The sequence below is a fragment of the Rhinopithecus roxellana genome, chromosome 10 (genome assembly GCF_007565055.1).
Source record: "Rhinopithecus roxellana isolate Shanxi Qingling chromosome 10, ASM756505v1, whole genome shotgun sequence".
Taxonomy (NCBI): domain Eukaryota; kingdom Metazoa; phylum Chordata; class Mammalia; order Primates; family Cercopithecidae; genus Rhinopithecus; species Rhinopithecus roxellana.
This window is the reverse complement of record NC_044558.1, coordinates 104,151,225-104,169,368: the sequence shown is the minus strand read 5'-3', so window position 1 is coordinate 104,169,368 and position 18,144 is coordinate 104,151,225. Positions and strand designations below refer to the sequence as shown.

Sequence of the window (18,144 nt, the reverse complement as noted above, 5' to 3'; positions counted from 1 at the left end):
ATGTATACTGATATATTTTCTTCTTCCCACTGCTTTAACTGCATCCTGTATATTTCATTTGTGCCTTCGTTTTAAATTCATCTCGAAGTATTTTCAAGTTTATTTAATTTTTATTTGGCCCATTGATTATTGTGTTAATTTGCGCATATTCGCGAGTTTCTCGCTTTTTTCTGTTATTGATGTCTAATTTTATTTCATTGTGGAAAGACAGCATATTTTGTATGATTTCAGTCCTTTTAACTGTATGAAGGTTTGCTTTATGTCTTAGCAAGTATCTGTCCTGGAAAGTGTTCCATATGCCCTTGAGAAGAATGTGTATTCTGCTGTTGGATGGAGTGGCCTCCAGATACGTGTTAGGCCTAAGTTGGTTTATAGTGTCGTTCAAGTCTTCTGTTTCCTCCCTGATCTTTTTCTAGTTGTTCTGTCCATTACTGAAGTATTGAAGTCACCATTTGTTGTATTGTCTATTTCTCCCTTCAGTTTGTTGATGTTGTTTCCTGTCGCTTAGGGTTCTATTTTTAGGTACATATATGTTTATACTTACGTCTTTCTGACGAATCAACCCTTTTACATTGATAAAACATCTCTTCATCTCCTTCTGTTTTGTTTTAAAGTCTGTTTGTCCCATATGATTAGTAGAGCCACTCCAGCTTTCTTGCAGTTGCTGTTTGCAGAGTATATATATTTTCCATCCTTTTACTTTCTACTTATTTGTATCTTTGAACCTAAGGCATATCTCCTGTAAACAGAATACAATTGGATTTTTAAAAATTGTCTGTCAATTTCTGCCTTTTGGCTGGGTCATTTAATCCTTTCACATGTAATGTTATGATCTATATGGCGACTTCACATCAACAGTTTTTCTCTTGGTTTTCTCTGTGTTTACTGTCTGTTTTGTGTATTCTTCCTTTACTTCTTTCTGTTGAATTAAGTGAATATTTCCTAGTGTAACACTTGAATTCTCTTAATGATTTTTTCACTTCCTTTGGTTATTTTCCTAGCGATTGACCTAATGCTTGCTATATACATCTTAGCATATTAGAATCTATTCCAAATTTATACTAAATTACAAGATACAAACATTATTTTTATATAGGCATATTCTCTCTTCCTTTTGTTCTGTGGTTATTGTTATACATACTACATTTGTATAAGGCACAATTCAATAATACATTTTTATAACTATTACTTTAATCTTGTATCTTTTAAAGAAGCTGGGATAAAAGGAGAGCAAGTATATATTTATAGAGTTATATTAACCTTCTTATTTCCTATTTCTGGGTCTCTGTATTTTTTTCCTGTGAATTTGAGTTTCCATCTGGTGTTGTTGCTTGCTATGTGTATATATGTTTCTATGTGTGTTAAGATTACTTTTTGGGGTCATTTGCTTTCAGCCTGGAGAACTTTCTTTGTTATTTCTTGTAAGGCATGTCTGCTAGCAACAGATTTAGTTGTTGTTTATCTGGAAATGCCTTTATTTCATCTTCATTTTTAAAAAGTAGTTTTTCCAGATATAAGATTCTTTCTCGCTTTTCGTTCTTTGATTACGTCATCTCACTGCCTTCTGGCTCTGTTGTCTCTCATGATAAGTCAAGACTTAATCTTACTGGGGCCCCTTGTATTTGAAGAATTGTTTTTCTGTTGATTCTTTCAAGACTTCCTCTTCCTATTTGTCTTTCAGCACTTTAACTCTGATGTGACTGGGTGTATATCTCATTGTGTTTACCTTTTTTTTTTTTTTTCTTTTTGTGACAGGGTTTCAGTCACCCAGGCTGGAGTGCAGTGGCAGCGCTCACTGCAACCTCCGCCTCCCAGCCTCAGGCGATGCTTCCACCTCACCCTCTTGAGTAGCTGGGACCACAGTTACATGTCACCATGCCTGGCTCATTTTTGTATTTTTGGAGAGACAGAGTTTCTCCATGTTGTCCAGGCTGGTCCTGAACTTTTGGGCACAAGCAGTCCGCCCACTCCAGCCTCCCAAAGAGCTGGGATTACAGGCGTGAGCCACCATGCCTGGCCCACGTTTTGGTGTTTATTGAGCTTCTTAGATTAATTCTCTTCATCCAATTTGGGAACATTTCAGCCATTATTTATTGAAATACATTTTGTCTTCCTTTGTCTCTCTCCTCTCTTTCTAATACTCCCGTTATGAATGGTTGGTGTGCTTCATGGTGTTCCACATTTCTCAGAGACCCTTGATTTTTCTTCGTTCTTTTTTTTCTTTGTTCTTCAAATTGCGTAATCTTTCTTTGTCTCTCTTGAAGTTCACTGATTCTTCTGTCAGTTTGGATCTATTTTGGAGCCCCTCTAGTGGAGTTTTAACATTTCCGTGATTATACTTTTCAACTCCAGAATTTCCATTTGGTTCCTTTTTTAGAATTGTGATCTCTTTATTGCTATTCTGTGTTTGATGAGACAGGGTCGTTATGCAGTCCTTTACTTTTTCAACGATAGTTTCATTTAGTTCTTTGAACATATTTATAATGATTGCTTTGAAGTCTTTTTTTTTTTTTTTTTGATAAATATGACAACTGAGCCTTCTCACAGGCAGTTTCTCTTGCCTAGATTTTTCCCATGTATGTGTCACACTTTCTGGTTTCTTTGTATATCTCATAGTTTTTTGTTGAAGACTTGTCATCTTAGATGATAACATTGTAGCACCCTTGATACAGATTCCCTCCTTCGGTGGCTTCTCCCTGCTTGCTTATTTATTTGTTTAGTAACTTGGCTGGACTATTTAGCAAGGTCTGTTTCCCTTGTGGTGTGATGGTGTGAGTCCTCTGAGGTCACTCCCCAGAGGGCAGTCTCAGGCATGTGCAGTCACCCTGGGATGACAGTGGTTTTAGCAGGGCACTGCTGTCTCTTTCTGTGGCCTGTCTCTCAAGCTCTCTACTTATGTTTGTATAACACCATCTGTTAGGTTCCACTAATTGCCAGACTATGGCTCTGTTGTTTCCAACAATAGCTTGGGGCACATGCTGCTTTACAGCTTGATCTAATTAACTCCAGGCCCCTTTGTAGGGAAATTTTTGAGGCCAGTGTTTGAGGTTTGTTCTGACCCCAGGAAGGCTCTTCTTAGCTGTCTCTTCCCTGGCTCTCTCCCGTAAACCAGCCGGAATATGGTTATCTTGGTGTTGTCATGGAGCCACCAGCTTCCTCTTCATTCCCTACTGCAAAGGCTCCATTCTTCCCCAGACTACATTAGGCTTGAACTTCTCCACTCTGTTTCAAATCGGTTCCCATGGGGAGCACTTTGGAGTTCTCTAACCTAATGGGTGGCTTCTTTTCCTGGGAAGAATTCCTGAGGTACTGCTCTGGAGCTGCAGGCAAGGACAGTGGCCCACTTTTTGTGGAGTGACATGTCTGCCTCTCATGCAGGGCACTGGGTGGGGGAAATGGCTTCAGATCTTCCGAGCTTGTCTCTCCCAGTGTAGAACCTCTGCCCTATGAGTCAGCAGAGATGGGGGCAGTGAGGCCCCAGGGTTCCGAGCCTGCCACACCTGGACAGACCCTGCATACTATGAGTTGGAGGAGGAAGGGAGTCCCAACCTTTCAGCTGCTTTTACCTGGACTAGAGCTTCTAGAGCACAAAGTTTGGGGGAATGAGAAATGCGGGCAGCCTTCCCCACCTCCCCCAGCCTGGAGACATACCACAGCCCTGGACTGGGAGCTGGAGGGAGTGGAGCCCTGTCTCTTGCCCACACCTACTTGGAGCAGAGCCTCTGTCACACCAAGCTGGGCAGGGAAGCAGGTTTTGGCTGAAGTGCCACAGACTCAGTCTTCTTAACAAGATTTAGTAGATTTTCTTGAGCCAATTTTTCTTAATTTGCTCTATACCCTTAGGAAAATGTGCAAGAGACTTTAAATGATTATGTTTTTAAAAACTTTTTTTTCAGCGATAGCTGTCTCTGGGGAGGGGTCCGCTGAGCGGCTCGTGCTGTCACTCTGGGGAGGGGTCCGCTGAGCGGCTCGTGCTGTCACTCTGGGGAGGGGTCCGCTGAGCGGCTCGTGCTGTCACTCTGGGGAGGGGTCCGCTGAGCGGCTTGTGCTGTCACTCTGGGAGTCCGCTCCCCAGTGACGAGGCTTCCTTGCTGAGCTTTGCCCTTGCCCATCCCAAGGAGTCCCAGTGGGCACTGGAGCTGTGGGCCGGGCTGTGCGTTGACACTCAGCATTCTCACAGTTGTTGTGGAACATTGACCAGACATGAGGGACCTGCTGCTTGTTTCGAATACATTTAATTTTCACAGTCTTCGTTATGCAAGTAGCAGGTAAACAGGCTTACTTTGTGCTTTGAGTTGGCAAATGTAATTTATTTGAGGATTAAGTGGAGATAAATTGTGCTCCCCTCATGGCTCCCTGGGGAGACTGAAGAGGCCACTTGGGCAGCCACTTCCAGACTGCTGCTGGTCATGCAGGGAGCTCCCGCAGTCACACGGATGTCCTCTGTCCTGTCTCGCTGCTCATGCTGTATCATCACGAGGATGCTTTTGCACACACTCCTCCTGAGGCCAGTGTCCTCTGCCCTCCCTCCAGGTCGCGAGTGACCTGCTTCTTCAGGCCTCTGTGATGCCCCAGAGAGGAGAGCTGCTCCTTCCGATGATATCTGACCTCATCAGGGAGGATTTAGAGGATGATTTACAGCCAACCATCTATAGTTTATTATAGTTTCTTTATGGATACAGTCATGTAATCTAGAGGCATATGTGCATGTGTGCGTGCACACACACACTCTCCATAAGCCACAGAAGAGACAGCTGGGGTGAACGAAAAGTGTAGGATTTGTTGCTAGAGTGAGAGGAATCTCTGTATGGGGCTGTCTATGTCGCCGATGGGATAGGGTTGGGGTGCGTGTGTGACAGACAGAGAATCTAAACCAGTCTAGCCTGGAAGGATGTTTTATTTGATCTGCACAATACTAAAGGGAAAAAATGAAATATTTGCCAATATTTTAAGATTGAGGGATTTCACACAAGATTACAAAGTTCTTTTGAAAAATGAGGAGATCTGATGCCCTGAGTTTATATTCCTCCTTGACAACAGTGACTGGAACTGTGTGTTTTCTGATACCAGTGCGGCCCCAGGAGGAGACTGAGCTTGTAGTCCCTGACACAGTTCTCTGCAAATGGAGCGCTGGCTGGTTCTGTGAGTCCTGCAACCTCCATCTATCTCCCTGTCAGCTTTCCCTTAATTAATTTCATCAGGAGCCTAAGAACTGTGTCTTTCATTCCAAATGGACTGGAACTGGCTACAAGCTGAAGTCGGGGGGTCTGCAGGCAGTTGGGCTCTCTCGACCTTCAGTTTTTAATGAAGGAGCTGGAGGCCCACCCAGAGCATGGCGGGGGGAGCCCCTGGGAGAGTGGCTTCTTCCTGCAGATTTCACCCTGGCCTTACTCTAGTTTTTGAGCAATATTATTTTTTGGAAACCTAGAGACTGTTCTGAAGCTGAGGTGGGGTGGTGGGGGCATCAGATCCACACCTTACCTTAAGGTGTTGTTGACTACTAGACTTGTGCTAGGAACTCTGAAGGGAGGGACAGATAACCTCTGTCCTCAAGGAGCCCACAAGGAAGCCAGGAGAGCAGAGTGACAAGCATTGGAGAATTTACACGTCACTGAAGCAGACAAGAAACTCTGATTGCACACTCAGAGGTGAAGGGAATGTAACTCGTTTTATTTTTCTTTATTGCAACTTAGTTTCTTTTGTGAACTCCTGTTCCTCTGGGGACAAAACTTCATCTTAGTTCCAGGCCCCTCTTTCTCTGAAGCTGCATTTTCATTCCAGGGAGATTGCATAATGCCATGATCACAGGAGGGGGATCAGTCAGGGCAGGCTGGCAAGGCTGCGATAACAAACAGCTTCCATCCCTCCTTGGTTTCAAAGAACAAATGTCATTTTCCTGTGCACGTGACAGGTCCACGGTGGCTAGTGGTGGTGGACAGTGAAGAGCCCAGGCAGATGGAGAAGGCACCACCTCAAGCCATTGCTGGATGCTGTGCAAGGGAAGGGGTCAGAGAGGACACTGCACTGGAAATCATGTGCTCAGCCCATAAGACACGTGTCGCTTCTGTACACAACTCAGTGCCCAGAGCCAGCCCCATGGCCTCAAGAGCCCCAAGGGGCAGGAGTGTGGACCTCCCCTATGCCCACATGTGGGGCATCTGGAAATAGGTGGCACCAGTGACTTCCACAGTTTCTTGGTATTGTCTCCCTCCACCCCATCTGTCAGGACACCTTGCCCCTATGCCTGTCCTCCCAGGCCTTCGCTTCACCCACCTCGGTTAATCTCTCAACACATGCTCCTCACCTGCCCCTGAATCTTAGGGGCAGATGCCAAGGACAGCACCTGTCTGGTCCCTCTAAAGGTCACCATGTTGCAAAGAGAAGCACACAAAGTAAATGCCTCTGATGACAGGGCCAGAGGGACTTCAGTTGTCGGCAGAAGCACGTTCCAGGTCTGCCCGGGTTACTGCGTGAGAGTTTCAGACGACAGCAGTGGTGGGAAAGGGGTGAGGTCTGAGCTGGTTGATAATAGAGATTATTGCAGGATTAGCTTCATCATCGAGGGGCTCATGGTTCAGAGACAGCGTATGTCATCCTCACGTCCTAATGATGAAGGCACTCACTCCGTTCCCACGGTCTGAGCACAGAATTTCAGCTGGTTCCTTGCAGCTGCACAGCTGGTCCCGGGCAGCCCCAGGAATAGAACGAGGTGTCATCTGGCCCCAAAGCCACGCTCTTCCCACTCACTGCCTTCTCCATCCTACTGCCCCTCTCCTTATCCTCCCACTTAGGAATGTTTTCTTCTTAAAAAGCCCCACAAACTCACTCACGCAGACTTCATAGCTTCTGCAGCTCATTTTGGAGGAAGCAGACGGCGGGGCCCACCCTGTTCTCAGACAGACCCTTTGTCCTTGCTCGTGGCTTGGCCTCTGCCGGACGCAGGGGTCGATGCAGGGGAAGAAATGGCAACGGAGCTCACATAGGGAAACTCAGAGTGACCAGATGACAAAGGCCCACAGTCACTGCTGGGCCCCAACTGTGCACCTCTTCCACAGAGGCCACCTCGTCTCCTTCTGGACAACTTTATTGCCCAGACATTCTGTAATGCATGTAAATCCTTATGACATTTAAAACAAAGTATTTCAGAGACAAGGCTATTCAGGAAATGTCTTTCCAGGGTAATTAACTTAAAATCCAAACCCTGACATTTGGAAGGGCAGGCACGGTGTGTACTCTGCCCGCAGAGGGCACTGGAGGACTGTCGCCTGGAGGCACTCGGGCGGGTGCTAGAGCCGGGGGTGGGTGCCAGGAGCCACCTTCCCTCCTGCTCCTTCCTCTGGAGCAGAAATCTCCAAGAACCTGTGTGACCTCAGCTACTGAGGCAGAGAGCCACATGCTCTTCGTGGGCTTCCATCCCCCGCGCTGCTATCCCAGGAATCCGAGATGTGCCAAGAGCTGCTTCTCTTGAGCATCCTCCTGTGGAAAAGGTTTGGGGTGGAGTAAGGAGCTGGTCCTTTGCAGTCTCTCTATCTCTCTCCCATCTTTCCCGGCAGAGGGAGCAGAGGACAGAGTCTCTCCATCTCTCTCCCATCCTTCCCGGCAGAGGGAGCAGAGGACAGAGACTACTGTGCTCAGGATGGCTGCACCAGAGCAGGCCCCGTGGACGATGCCCCACTTTCTGAGTAACCAGAAGTGTGTTCTTTTCAGAAACAGATTCCCATTCGTGCAGGATCTGTTTCAAAGCTCACAGGTGCATGTGGAGGCAGAGCCATGTTTCCAGACAAATTCCATGGATGGCTGAGCTTGAGAAGTGCTGCAATGCGATCTTCCTTTTGGAGAGTCATGAGACACATTAGCACACAAAACCTCTGCACTTTAAAAGTGAAAGTAGAGGCCAGTTCAGATTTGGGTTAGGTGAGTTTCTAAAAGTAGTTTGACCATAGAGTGTTTCGTTGCAGAATGACGAAGCTCTGGGGACTGCTGTGATCCAGATGCTTTCTACCTCATTCATGGACCTCCCTTCTATCACCACCCCCAAAAGTCTCACTTGGCTTTGTCAAATATTAAACACATTTAATTTGTCACACTCAGTTTCAAGTAATAGAAATCCAACTTGAACTGGCTAAGGCAAAAAGGGAATGTAATGGCTCATATAACAAAAAAGTTCCAAGATGTTGGACTTCAGATATGGCTTGATCCTTGAGCTTAAGTAATATAATCAAGATTTTGTCTTCTTTTTCCATCTCTCAGATCTGATCTCCTGTGTGTTGGAGCCACGTAATCTCTCGTGGTGCCAAAATGCCCGCCTGGACCCCAAGCTCACTGACATCCTTATCCTCTTAGGGGCTCGCTCGGTGGAAAAGAGAGTTTCTTCTCCACAGTTTTGAAGAAAGCCCTTGATTGAGTCTCACTGGGCCAGCCAGGGTCACATGTTCGTCTTTGAACCAATAGCTGTGGCTGGGGAATTCGATGTTCCAGTCAGCCAGTCCTGGGTCACATGCCTCAGAGCCAGGAAGGAACCAGCCCACCTGGACCTCATGGAAAGATGGAGTGTGATGGGTTCCCTAAGGAAATTATAGGCTCAAATACTATAAGAATGTGGACTGTGTGCGTGGCAAAGTCAGCCATATCCAGTGTCCCTTTAGTCCCAGCTGATCTCCCACCTTTTCCCTGCTGCTCTAGAACAGGACTTCTCAACCAACACTGTGGATACTTGGGCTGGGTGACTCTTGTAGGGTGTTTAGCAGGAGCCCTGGCCTCTGCCTGCCTGATTCTATCCCCTTATGACAACCCTAGATGACTTTAAGCCATTGCCAGTTGTCTCTTGTGGGGCCACCTTGGCCCTGGTTGAGAACCACAGGTCTAGATAGACCAAGCTAAGCTTCCCTTCCTGCCAGTCACAACGCCACATCTCACCCACATGGTTTGTTTTGATGAAGACTCATACACTTCTTGTCTAGTACATAAGTGTGAACATAGTATGAGTGTGAGTGTGTGTTATTCCTTTGTTTAGACTAAAAGTTCTTTGAGGATAGGGGCTGTTCTGTGTCCTGGCAAGTAGCACATAGTTCCCCCTCTGTATACATATATCAGGTGTACAAGGAATGAAGAAAGGAAGGGAGGGAGCGGGGAGGAGGGAGGGAGGGAAGAAAACTGGAGCAAGTGAACATGATATTCTCTGATCTTCTGCAGGTTTTCCTCTTCTGATCTGCATCATTTCACTGTCGTTTGCCATGGACAGTTACGGAACAAGCAACAAGTGAGTGCAGGGCTTTGCCTTGCTTTTGGCAGGCGTTCCGTGGAACCGGTTGTGGTGAGGAGCCCCGTGGCTCTTGCCTGCCTGTGCGGTTCTGGGTGCAGGGGTGCTGTGCAAAGCTGGCTCCCGCAAGCCCAGGCAGTGAGAAAGTCGTGGTCCAGGGAGAGGGAGAAACAACCCAGCTGTGCTCTGGACATTTTTGGGTCTTAGAACTAGCAACAGAGAGTACAGAGTGCCTCCAGGAAGAGCAGGGGGGCTGCAGGAGTTTCTGCTTGAAATTTTTCACCCATGTGGTCTTCTCAGACACAGCTCTGGTCATCCATGGAGGCTGAATTGTGACCCTTTCACCCTTTCTTGGGGTGGTCAGCAAGGGCACCGTGCAGACTGTGTGCCCAGTAACTGACAGCGGGGCAGGTACCTGCATGTTGGAGTGCATGGGGCCTGCTGTGTGCCAGGCAGGTGGTCTCGACGGTCCCGTTGCTTGGATAGTAGGGAATGGACCTTATGATGTCCAGTATCTCCTGTTGCCACTTGAAATGCAGCTCATGGGTCCACAGTTGTGTCAGGAAGAGGATGGGATGGTGCTGTGGGACCAGATCAGCTGTTCAGGTTCCAGAAATATGATTTTCTTTCCTTACGAGTTAAAGAGCTTTCACTCAAATGTCTCTTGGAAGCTGCTACCTGTTCCAGCCAAGCTGAGAAACCACTGAGTGAAAACGTGGAAGATAAATATTGCCGGTGCTTACAAACAGAAAGGAAGCTGGGCGTTTTCACAGCTTCAAAATGAGATAATAGTACAGATGAATAGTGAAACTGGGAGAAACCCAGCCTTTTCCATGTTGGTGCAGGTTCCCTGAAGGCGAAGCATTTGTAGAAGGCAGTGTTTGAGAGCACGTTGAAACAGGCGTGGTTATGCAGACCACTGTTCTGGCCCATCCTTTCAATTCTGGATGCTGTTAGAAGTTGAGGGACTAATTAGAAGAAGAATGTTCTCCTCAAACACAGCTCGATGACATTTCTTCCCTTTTATCACATCTAGAGCTTGGGGATGCTGGGCTCACCCACGGTCCTGAGTCCCAGGGTCTGACTCTAATATAAGCCTCTTCCCACACTCCTGCCCGAAAGCCAGGCAGCAGCAGCCAGGTTCAGGAAGCTCACCGGGTTTCTGAACAGGATAGGGTATCCATCAGAAGCCCCTTGTTGACTTAAAATTCTGCATGAAATGCTGGAAAGCACAGTCTCTCTCTTGGCAGAAGCATCCCACTCTCCAGAGAGCCTGGTTTGAATCGCGCCTTTGCAGAGGTACCGTTCAGACTTGCGGTGCGTTTTCCTTTTTTTTTTTTTTTTTTTTTTTTGAGACAGAGTCTCACTCACTCTGTCGCCCAGGCTGGAGTGCAGTGGCCGGATCTCAGCTCACTGCAAGCTACGCCTCCCGGGTTTACGCCATTCTCCTGCCTCAGCCTCCCGAGTAGCTGGGACTACAGGCGCCCACCACCACGCCCAGCTAATTTTTTGTATTTTTAGTAGAGATGGGGTTTCACCGTGTTAGCCAGGATGGTCTCGATCTCCTGACCTCGTGATCCGCCCATCTCGGCCTCCCAAAGGCATTTTCCTTTTAAACGGTGCATCCTCAGATGAGAGGTTTCTCCTCTCCACACTCTGGGTGTGCAGCCATGAATGAGCCTCTTGCAGGTGCTGTCACTTGTTTTGGGGCATTTGCTGTCTCCTGGTCCGGGAGGTTCAGGGAGGAATGGGGGCAGGGAGGCAGTTTGCCCACAGTGAAGTCACTTCTCAACCAACGCTATGGTTGGGGCTCAGCTTCCTCATCTGCAGGATGGGAGTGATCATAGCGCCCACCTCAGGGGCAGCATAGGATTAAATGAGATGGAGTTTGTTGTGCCTTGGGGCAGACCTGCTGCTCAGTGAGCAGTCACCGAGGGAGTGAAATAAGCCAGCCCCAGGGAGACACCACATTGTGTGCCAGTGAGGACTGCACCACGCATCTGCCCAGATCCAATTAAAGGCACTCCAGGTCCTTGGGAAACAGTGTCCCAGGAGTCAAGAAGATGAGACGACCTAGGGAATCTTAGGCTCTTGACAGTGCCATAGGCTCTGCAGATGAAATTGTGAAGGAGCTGACTTGTTTTTTTTGTTTTGTTTTTTTGTTTTTGTTTTTTTGCCTGAGTTCTGGGCATCACTTCTCAGAGGCCAGATCCTCAAACCGGACCCTCCTCTCAGGACATCAGAGCAATCACTAGGACCCTCTGGAACCTTTCCTCTCAGTTGAAGGGCACTGAGGGAGTGGAACTGACCCCGAGCTTTGGGCGTATGGGAATGGTCAGGTGCTGTGTCACTGACGACTCATCGGTATGGTCATCCCTCGCAGAAGGCCCCTCTTGGGTCATATTTGAAGTGCTCTGCAGGAAAGCCAGTCCCCAGCAAAGGTCTACTTCATAATGAAATTAAAATCTATTTTGGATTTTGGCTAAACTCTCCAGAGGTTGCTGTCCTGGTCTGCAAACCTGGAAAATCCTTTCCAAGAATGAGACGTGGGATCATCATGGATAAAAGTACATTTGCAGGGATTAGGAATGTTGTATGGCTGCCCCAGGTGGACCCTGTAGCTGAGAAAGACATCACCTGAGCAACTGCTTTTGGATGAAGGTATGCTGGCAGGTGGAAGGAGGTGGTTGAAGTAACGGCTCTGCTTCCCTCCGCAGTTGCTGGCTGTCGTTGGGGAGTGGCGCCATCTGGGCCTTTGTAGCCCCTGCACTGTTTGTCATCGTGGTACGTTTCCTGCCCTTGTGGGCGCAGAGTGGGGCTGGGGAGGGGCAGGAGGAGAGGGTGCTGGGCTCTGGAGATGGCACGGGGCTTCCTGAGGATCTTCTGAAGGATGCAGTGGTGTTCCTCGGTCACTCCTTGCTAGGGCTCCTCTGGGCCAGTGACTGAGGGTCTTATTTCTCTGAACGCTCAGGAAGGCGGTGCTTTCCAGGCGGGTCCACTCAAGGCCCAGGGCTCTTCCAGCTGAGGCGGCAGGTGCAGGCACACAGCCCTGAGAACAGCACAGGCGCGGGCTCATCCTTCCCCATCCTACGGTGCCTTCTCACCCGCCGGCTCACTCCTTGCTTAAGAGTCACCAGGACTCTAAGGCTGCAGAGGGGAATCTCAGCAGAAGCCTCCAGGGAACCACACATAATAGTTACAGTGGTTTGCAAGTGACAGAAAACCCAGCTGAGAGTTTGTTGTTGTTTTTGTTTTTTTGAGACGGAGTCTCGCTTTGTCACCCAGGCTGGAATGCAGTGGCGCGATCTCACTGCAACCTCTGTCTCCTGGGTTCAGGCGATTCTCCTGCCTCAGCCTGCCGAGTAGCTGGGATTACAGGCATGTGCCACCATGCCCAGCTAATTTTGTATTTTTGGTAGAGACGGGGTTTCACCAGGTTGGCCAGGCTGGTCTCGAACTCCCTGACCTCAGGTGATGTGCCCTCGTCTGCCTCCCAAAGTGCTGGGATTACAGGCGTGAGCCACTGTGCCCGGCCCCAACTCAGAGTTTAAACACGGATGGGGATTTACGGGCTCCTGAGTCAGGCCCATCTGTGGGGAGGCTGGGCCCAGGGCTCCTGCACCTGCGCTGGGATGATGCTCCTGTCTTAATCTCTGCCTCCCGGGATGGAAACGGAGGCTTTCCCCAGCACTCGCAGCACAAGCCCCAGGCTGGTTCTCATTGGCTGTGGTGAGTCGTTTCTGCCCCAGAACCAATCAGGGAAATGGGATGGAGTGGAATGATTGGCCGGATCTGCCCCACGTGATTTCATTGCGCAGTTAGCACCGGTGGGCGTCAGGAGCTGTTGGCGTGGTGGGGTCGTGATCAGAGGGGTGACCTCAGCAGAGGCTGTGCTTTCTCCTCTGTGCCTCCACGTCCCTGTCTCCGAGGGCCCTGCCTGGTTGGGCCCGGGCTGCGCGTCCTGGCCCAGGTGTCCCGTCTGCAGGTGGGGTCAGGACCCCGCAGCGAGCTGGAGCAGCTCCCTGGGCTGAGGCGCATCAGGGGCCCGGGGGCGTTGGGCGGGGCGCCACCCGCCGAGGGGCAGGAGTCTTTGTGCAGGCAGAGCGCTCGCAAGGGAAAGGCTTGTGGTATCAGAGCCTCCCTCAGCGTCTGCAGAGCTGCGAGGGCTGGTTTCTTTCAGTGAATCGCTGTCGGCTGCAGAGGGGACCTTTGGGGCTGTGCGGTTGAGCTCTTAGGGTCTGGGGGCCGCAGCGCCTCCCCAGGGCTGCGCGAGGATCACCTGCCATCGCTTTACCAACTCCACCCTTTGAACAGTGGCAGAGGCTTCAGTGAGAGGTCCTCGCACTCCCTGGGCGTCTGGGAGGACGACTAATTCTGTCAACCAAAATGCAGAAACGCTTTCAGAACAAACTCCAGGCCCCTCGGTCATTTAAACTCCTGGCTGGAGCATGGCCAGATGGGAGGGGGTTTAAAGGACGTTCAGTGACAGAGGGTGGGAAGGGGAAGTTTGTATTCAAGTCTGCTGTTGTTTTGTTCTCCCTCTACTGACTTAAACCCTCTAGAACCGTAGGGCCTGGGCAGAACAGGCCCCTTTCTCAGACATTGCCCTGGTCATCTGGCTTTCATGTCTCACTGTGGTCAGTGACAGCTGGGGTTCCAGGGTGGCTCTGCCTGGCTCCTTCGCCACCCACACGGCATGCGGCCCAGCGCCAGGAACCCACCACCCCTGTGTCTCCCAGCTTCACTAGAGTCCCTTTTGTCATTGCTGAGGGGACGTTACCTTCAGGGCTCCATCCCCACCCCACTCCTTGTTGTCAGTGGCCATCATTCCTGGAGGACAGAACGAGTCCTCAAACTCATTACATAATTGAATGGCCTGGGGAGTTTTTTTTTTTTTTTGAGACAGTCTTTGCTCTGTCACCCAGGCCTGAGTGCAGTGGCATGATCTTGGCTTACTGCAACCTCCGCTTCCCGGGTTCAAGGAATTATCTTGCCTCAGCTGGGACTACAGGCAGGTGCCTCCAAGCCCAGCTAAGTTTTGTATTTTTAGAAGAGATGGTTTCACCATGTTGACCAGGCTGGTCTCAAACTCCTCACCTCAGGTGATCCACCCGCCTCGCTCTCCCGAAGTGCTGGGACTGCAGGCGTGAGCCACTGCACCCGGCTTTGGGAAGCTGTAAGAGTGTTTCTGCCTAAGCTCCACCTCCTGAAGTTTCGGCTTCTCGGCCTTTAGAATCTTCCAGATGATTCTCAGCACAGCTGGCTTGAGGTCCTCATGCCCTCCTGGGACATTGGGAGCAACAGGCAGATTGGAAGGGAAGCAAGAGCTGAATGGGGCAGCCGTAAAAGATTCCAGATTCAAGTGCGGAGGTCAGCAGACTGCAGCAGTGTGGCCCACTACCTGCCTTTGTAGATTGAGTTTTCTTGGACACAGCGATGTCCGTTGATTTGCTTGTTGTCTGTGGCTGCTTTCAGGCTAAAACAGCTGAGCTGAATAGTTGCAACAAAGACTGCATGGCCTGCAAAGCCAAAAATACTAACTGGCTCTTGGCAGAAAGCATATCAACCTCTAGGCCAGGGGGTGCCATGGAGGTTCCAGCCGACCCCTGTGGGGAGCGCTGTGGAGGGGGATCGGGGGTCTTGTCGCTGTTATCTCTTCAGAGGATCCCAGGGTTTGTGCCATCTGGGTCAATTCCTCATTTACCCACAAGACCTCAGCCTTATTTCCAGATGAAGAAAGCAGGTTTTGGGATAACAAGTATTGCATGACCCTATTTTTTAAAAAAGTTAAAAGCTCTATACGGGAACATACTCACATGTGAACATATAACTGAGTAAGAAAATGCCCGGACAGAGGCACACAAAGTAAGGGTTCCCCAAGGAGAGGTTTGGGCGTGGGGAGTATGTGCTTCAAGATCATATGCATCGAAAAACACCCACGCATTGCCTGCATAATTTGAAAATTCAAAACTTTTAGGAAGCTGTGTGTTTGCATTAGGACGTGCAGTTTCCCTGTGTCCTGGCAAAGTTCATCCTGAAAAGGCAAGAATTTGGGAGACAGCAAAGGGTCACTGTGGGGCCTGCTGGGCCTAGGGTTGAGGAGAAAAGGGCAGAGCCGAGCCACTTCCAGTAACACCCCCCACCAGGCATCTACTGCCAAACACACACACTGCCCACTGTCCCTTCTCAAATTGTTCTCTGCTATAAGGCAGGGAAATGGCTTTTCATTCACTCTGTGATTCCAGTTAAAGTGCGAACATGCCCGTAGGCCCAGCATTCCCTGGTGTCTTCGTTGGTAGGGCTGCCGTAACACAGGACCACAGCCTGCACAGCTTAAATTTATTTTCTCACAGTTTTAGAAGCCAGAAGTCCAGGATCGAGGAGGTCGCCAGGGTTGGTTTCTCCCGAGGCCTCTCTCCTTAGCTCATAGATAACTGTCTTTCCCCTGAGTCCTCACGTGGTTTTCACTCTGTGTATCTGCGTCTTAATCTCCTCTTAAAATAAATGACTGCTTAGGCCAGTCATTGGATTAAAGCTCACCCTAGTGACCTCCTTTTAGCATAATTACTTCTTTAAAGAACCTGTCTCCAAATGGTCTTGTTCTTAGGTACAGAGGCTTAGGGCTTCAGCATATAAATTTGAGGGGACAGAGTTCGGCCCATAACACCTGATTTTCCAGAAGCCACAGAGCCTAGACACCCCATTTCCCCAAAGAACAGGGACTCTGTGGATGTCAGGGGCACTTTAGCCTGAGCCTTCAAAATGGCTTGTTCTCTGCTGGCCCCACTGAGGAAAGAAGGAAAGTGCCTCCAGGTCTGGGGAAGAGAAGGAGTCTCTTTGATTTAAAATCTTTGTCTCCCTTGGGGAGAAATCAGGGTAGCTATATGTCTGTATAGAGACAGTTAGAGATATGGTTACAGACATATATACAGAGGTATAGATGCAAACAGATACATAGAGACCGATACACAGATACAAACAGATACAGATATAAATATAGGCAGATACGTGGATACAGATACAAATACAGATACAGAGAGATGCATTGCTATAGATGCATAGGTACAGAAAACATAAATGTAGATACAGATACATACAGATGCTGCTGAACTTACAATGGGATTAAGTCCTGATAAACTCATCGTAAGCAGAAAAATCATAAATTGAAAATGCATTTAATACATAAAACCTACAGAACATCATAGCCTAGCCTACCTCAAACATTCTCAGAACTCTTACGTTAGCCTAGAGTTGGGCAAAATCATCTAACACAAAGCCTATTTATAATGCAATATTGAATATCAAATGAAATTTATTGAATACTGGAAGTGAAAAACTAGTTGTATAGGTTTGCGGAGTACAGTTTGTACTGACGTGTATTGCTTTCACACCGCTGTAAAGGTGAAAAATTGTTACTCAAACCTTCCTAAGTTAGGAACTGCCTGGAGATACATGTAGATACAGATACATAGATATGGATACCTAAATACAGACAGACACATACTGCTGTGGTTTGAATGCTTCCCTCAAAGTTCATGTAACTTAATTTCCAGTGCCATGGTTGAGAGGTTCGAGGTGGAACCTTAGGAGCTGATTAGGTCGTGAGTGCTTTGCTCTTGTGAATGAGTTAATGCTGCTATTGTGGGAGTGGGTTCATTACTGAACGAGTGGGTTTCTGATTAAAAGATGAATTTATCCCCCTTCTCTCTTATCAGGGGAACCAGCCCCTGATATTTCAACATAGGTTCTTTTCTATTTTCCCTAAGTGTCAGCCGGTCTGAGAAATAAAGGGAAAGAGTACAAAAGAGAGAAATTTTAAAGCTGGGTGTCTGGGGCAGACATCCAATGTCAGCAGATTCTGTGATGCCCCCTGAGCTGTAAAACCAGCAAGTTTTTATTAGTGATTTTCAAAGGGGAGGGAGTGTACAAATAGGGTGTGGGTCACAGATCACATGTTTCAAGGGCAACAGAATATCACAAGGCAGATGGGCAGGGCAAGGTCACAAGGCTAGGGCAAAACTGGAAATACTAATGAGGTTCCCTGTCCTGCTGTGCATGCATTGTTATTGATAAACATCAGAAAACAGGGTTTGAGAGCAGACAATCAGTCTGACTAAAATTTACTAGGCAGGAATTTCCTAATCCTAATAAACCTGGGGGTGCTGCAGGAGACTTGGGCTCATCACTATCTACAACTGCATAAGGCAGACACTCCCAGAGCAGCCATTTTAGAGGCCCCCCTGGAATGCATTCTTTTCCCAGAGCTGTTACTTATTAATATGCCTTACTGGGGAAAGAATTCAGCGATATTTCCTACCTGTTTTTGACAATAAGAGGAATATGGCTCTGCCCTGCCTGGCTCCCAGGCAGTCAGACCTAATGGTTATCTGCCCTGTTCCCTGAACATCGTTGTTAGCCTGTTCTTTTTTCAAGATGCCCAGATTTCATATTGTTCAAACACACATGCTTTACCAACAATTTGTACAGTTAACACAATCATCACAGGGTCCTGAGGCGACATACATCCTCAGCTTACAAAGATGACGGGATTGAAAGAGTATTGATTGGGGAAGTGATAAGTGTCCATGAAATCTTCACAATTTATTTTTTTTAATTTTTTTTATTTTTTTATTTTTATGTTTTTTGAGACGGAGTCTCGCTCTGTCGCCCAGGCTGGAGTGCAGTGGCCGGACCTCAGCTCACTGCAAGCTCCGCCTCCCGGGTTTACACCATTCTCCTGCCTCAGCCTCCCGAGTAGCTGGGACTACAGGCGCCCGCCACCTCGCCCGGCTAGTTTTTTGTATTTTTAGTAGAGATGGGGTTTCACCGCGTTAGCCAGGATGGTCTCGATCTCCTGACCTCGTGATCCGCCCGTCTCGGCCTCC

General features: G+C 48.5%; 1 protein-coding gene across 5 annotated transcripts in view; it reads left to right on the top strand.

The window, feature by feature from the left end:
- The window catches only part of ADGRD1 (adhesion G protein-coupled receptor D1), a 222,198-nt gene that overhangs the window by 189,130 nt on the left and 14,924 nt on the right, over nt 1-18,144 (top strand). For 4 of the 5 annotated variants that reach the window (XM_030939905.1, XM_030939903.1, XM_030939904.1 and 1 more), the window contains 2 exons: nt 9,193-9,259; nt 11,977-12,043. In XM_030939905.1, the coding sequence (XP_030795765.1) occupies nt 9,193-9,259; nt 11,977-12,043 (134 nt within the window). Of the gene's footprint in view, nt 1-9,192; nt 9,260-11,441; nt 11,916-11,976; nt 12,044-18,144 lie in introns of those variants that run through there. The other variant, XM_030939906.1, reaches the window with a different exon arrangement.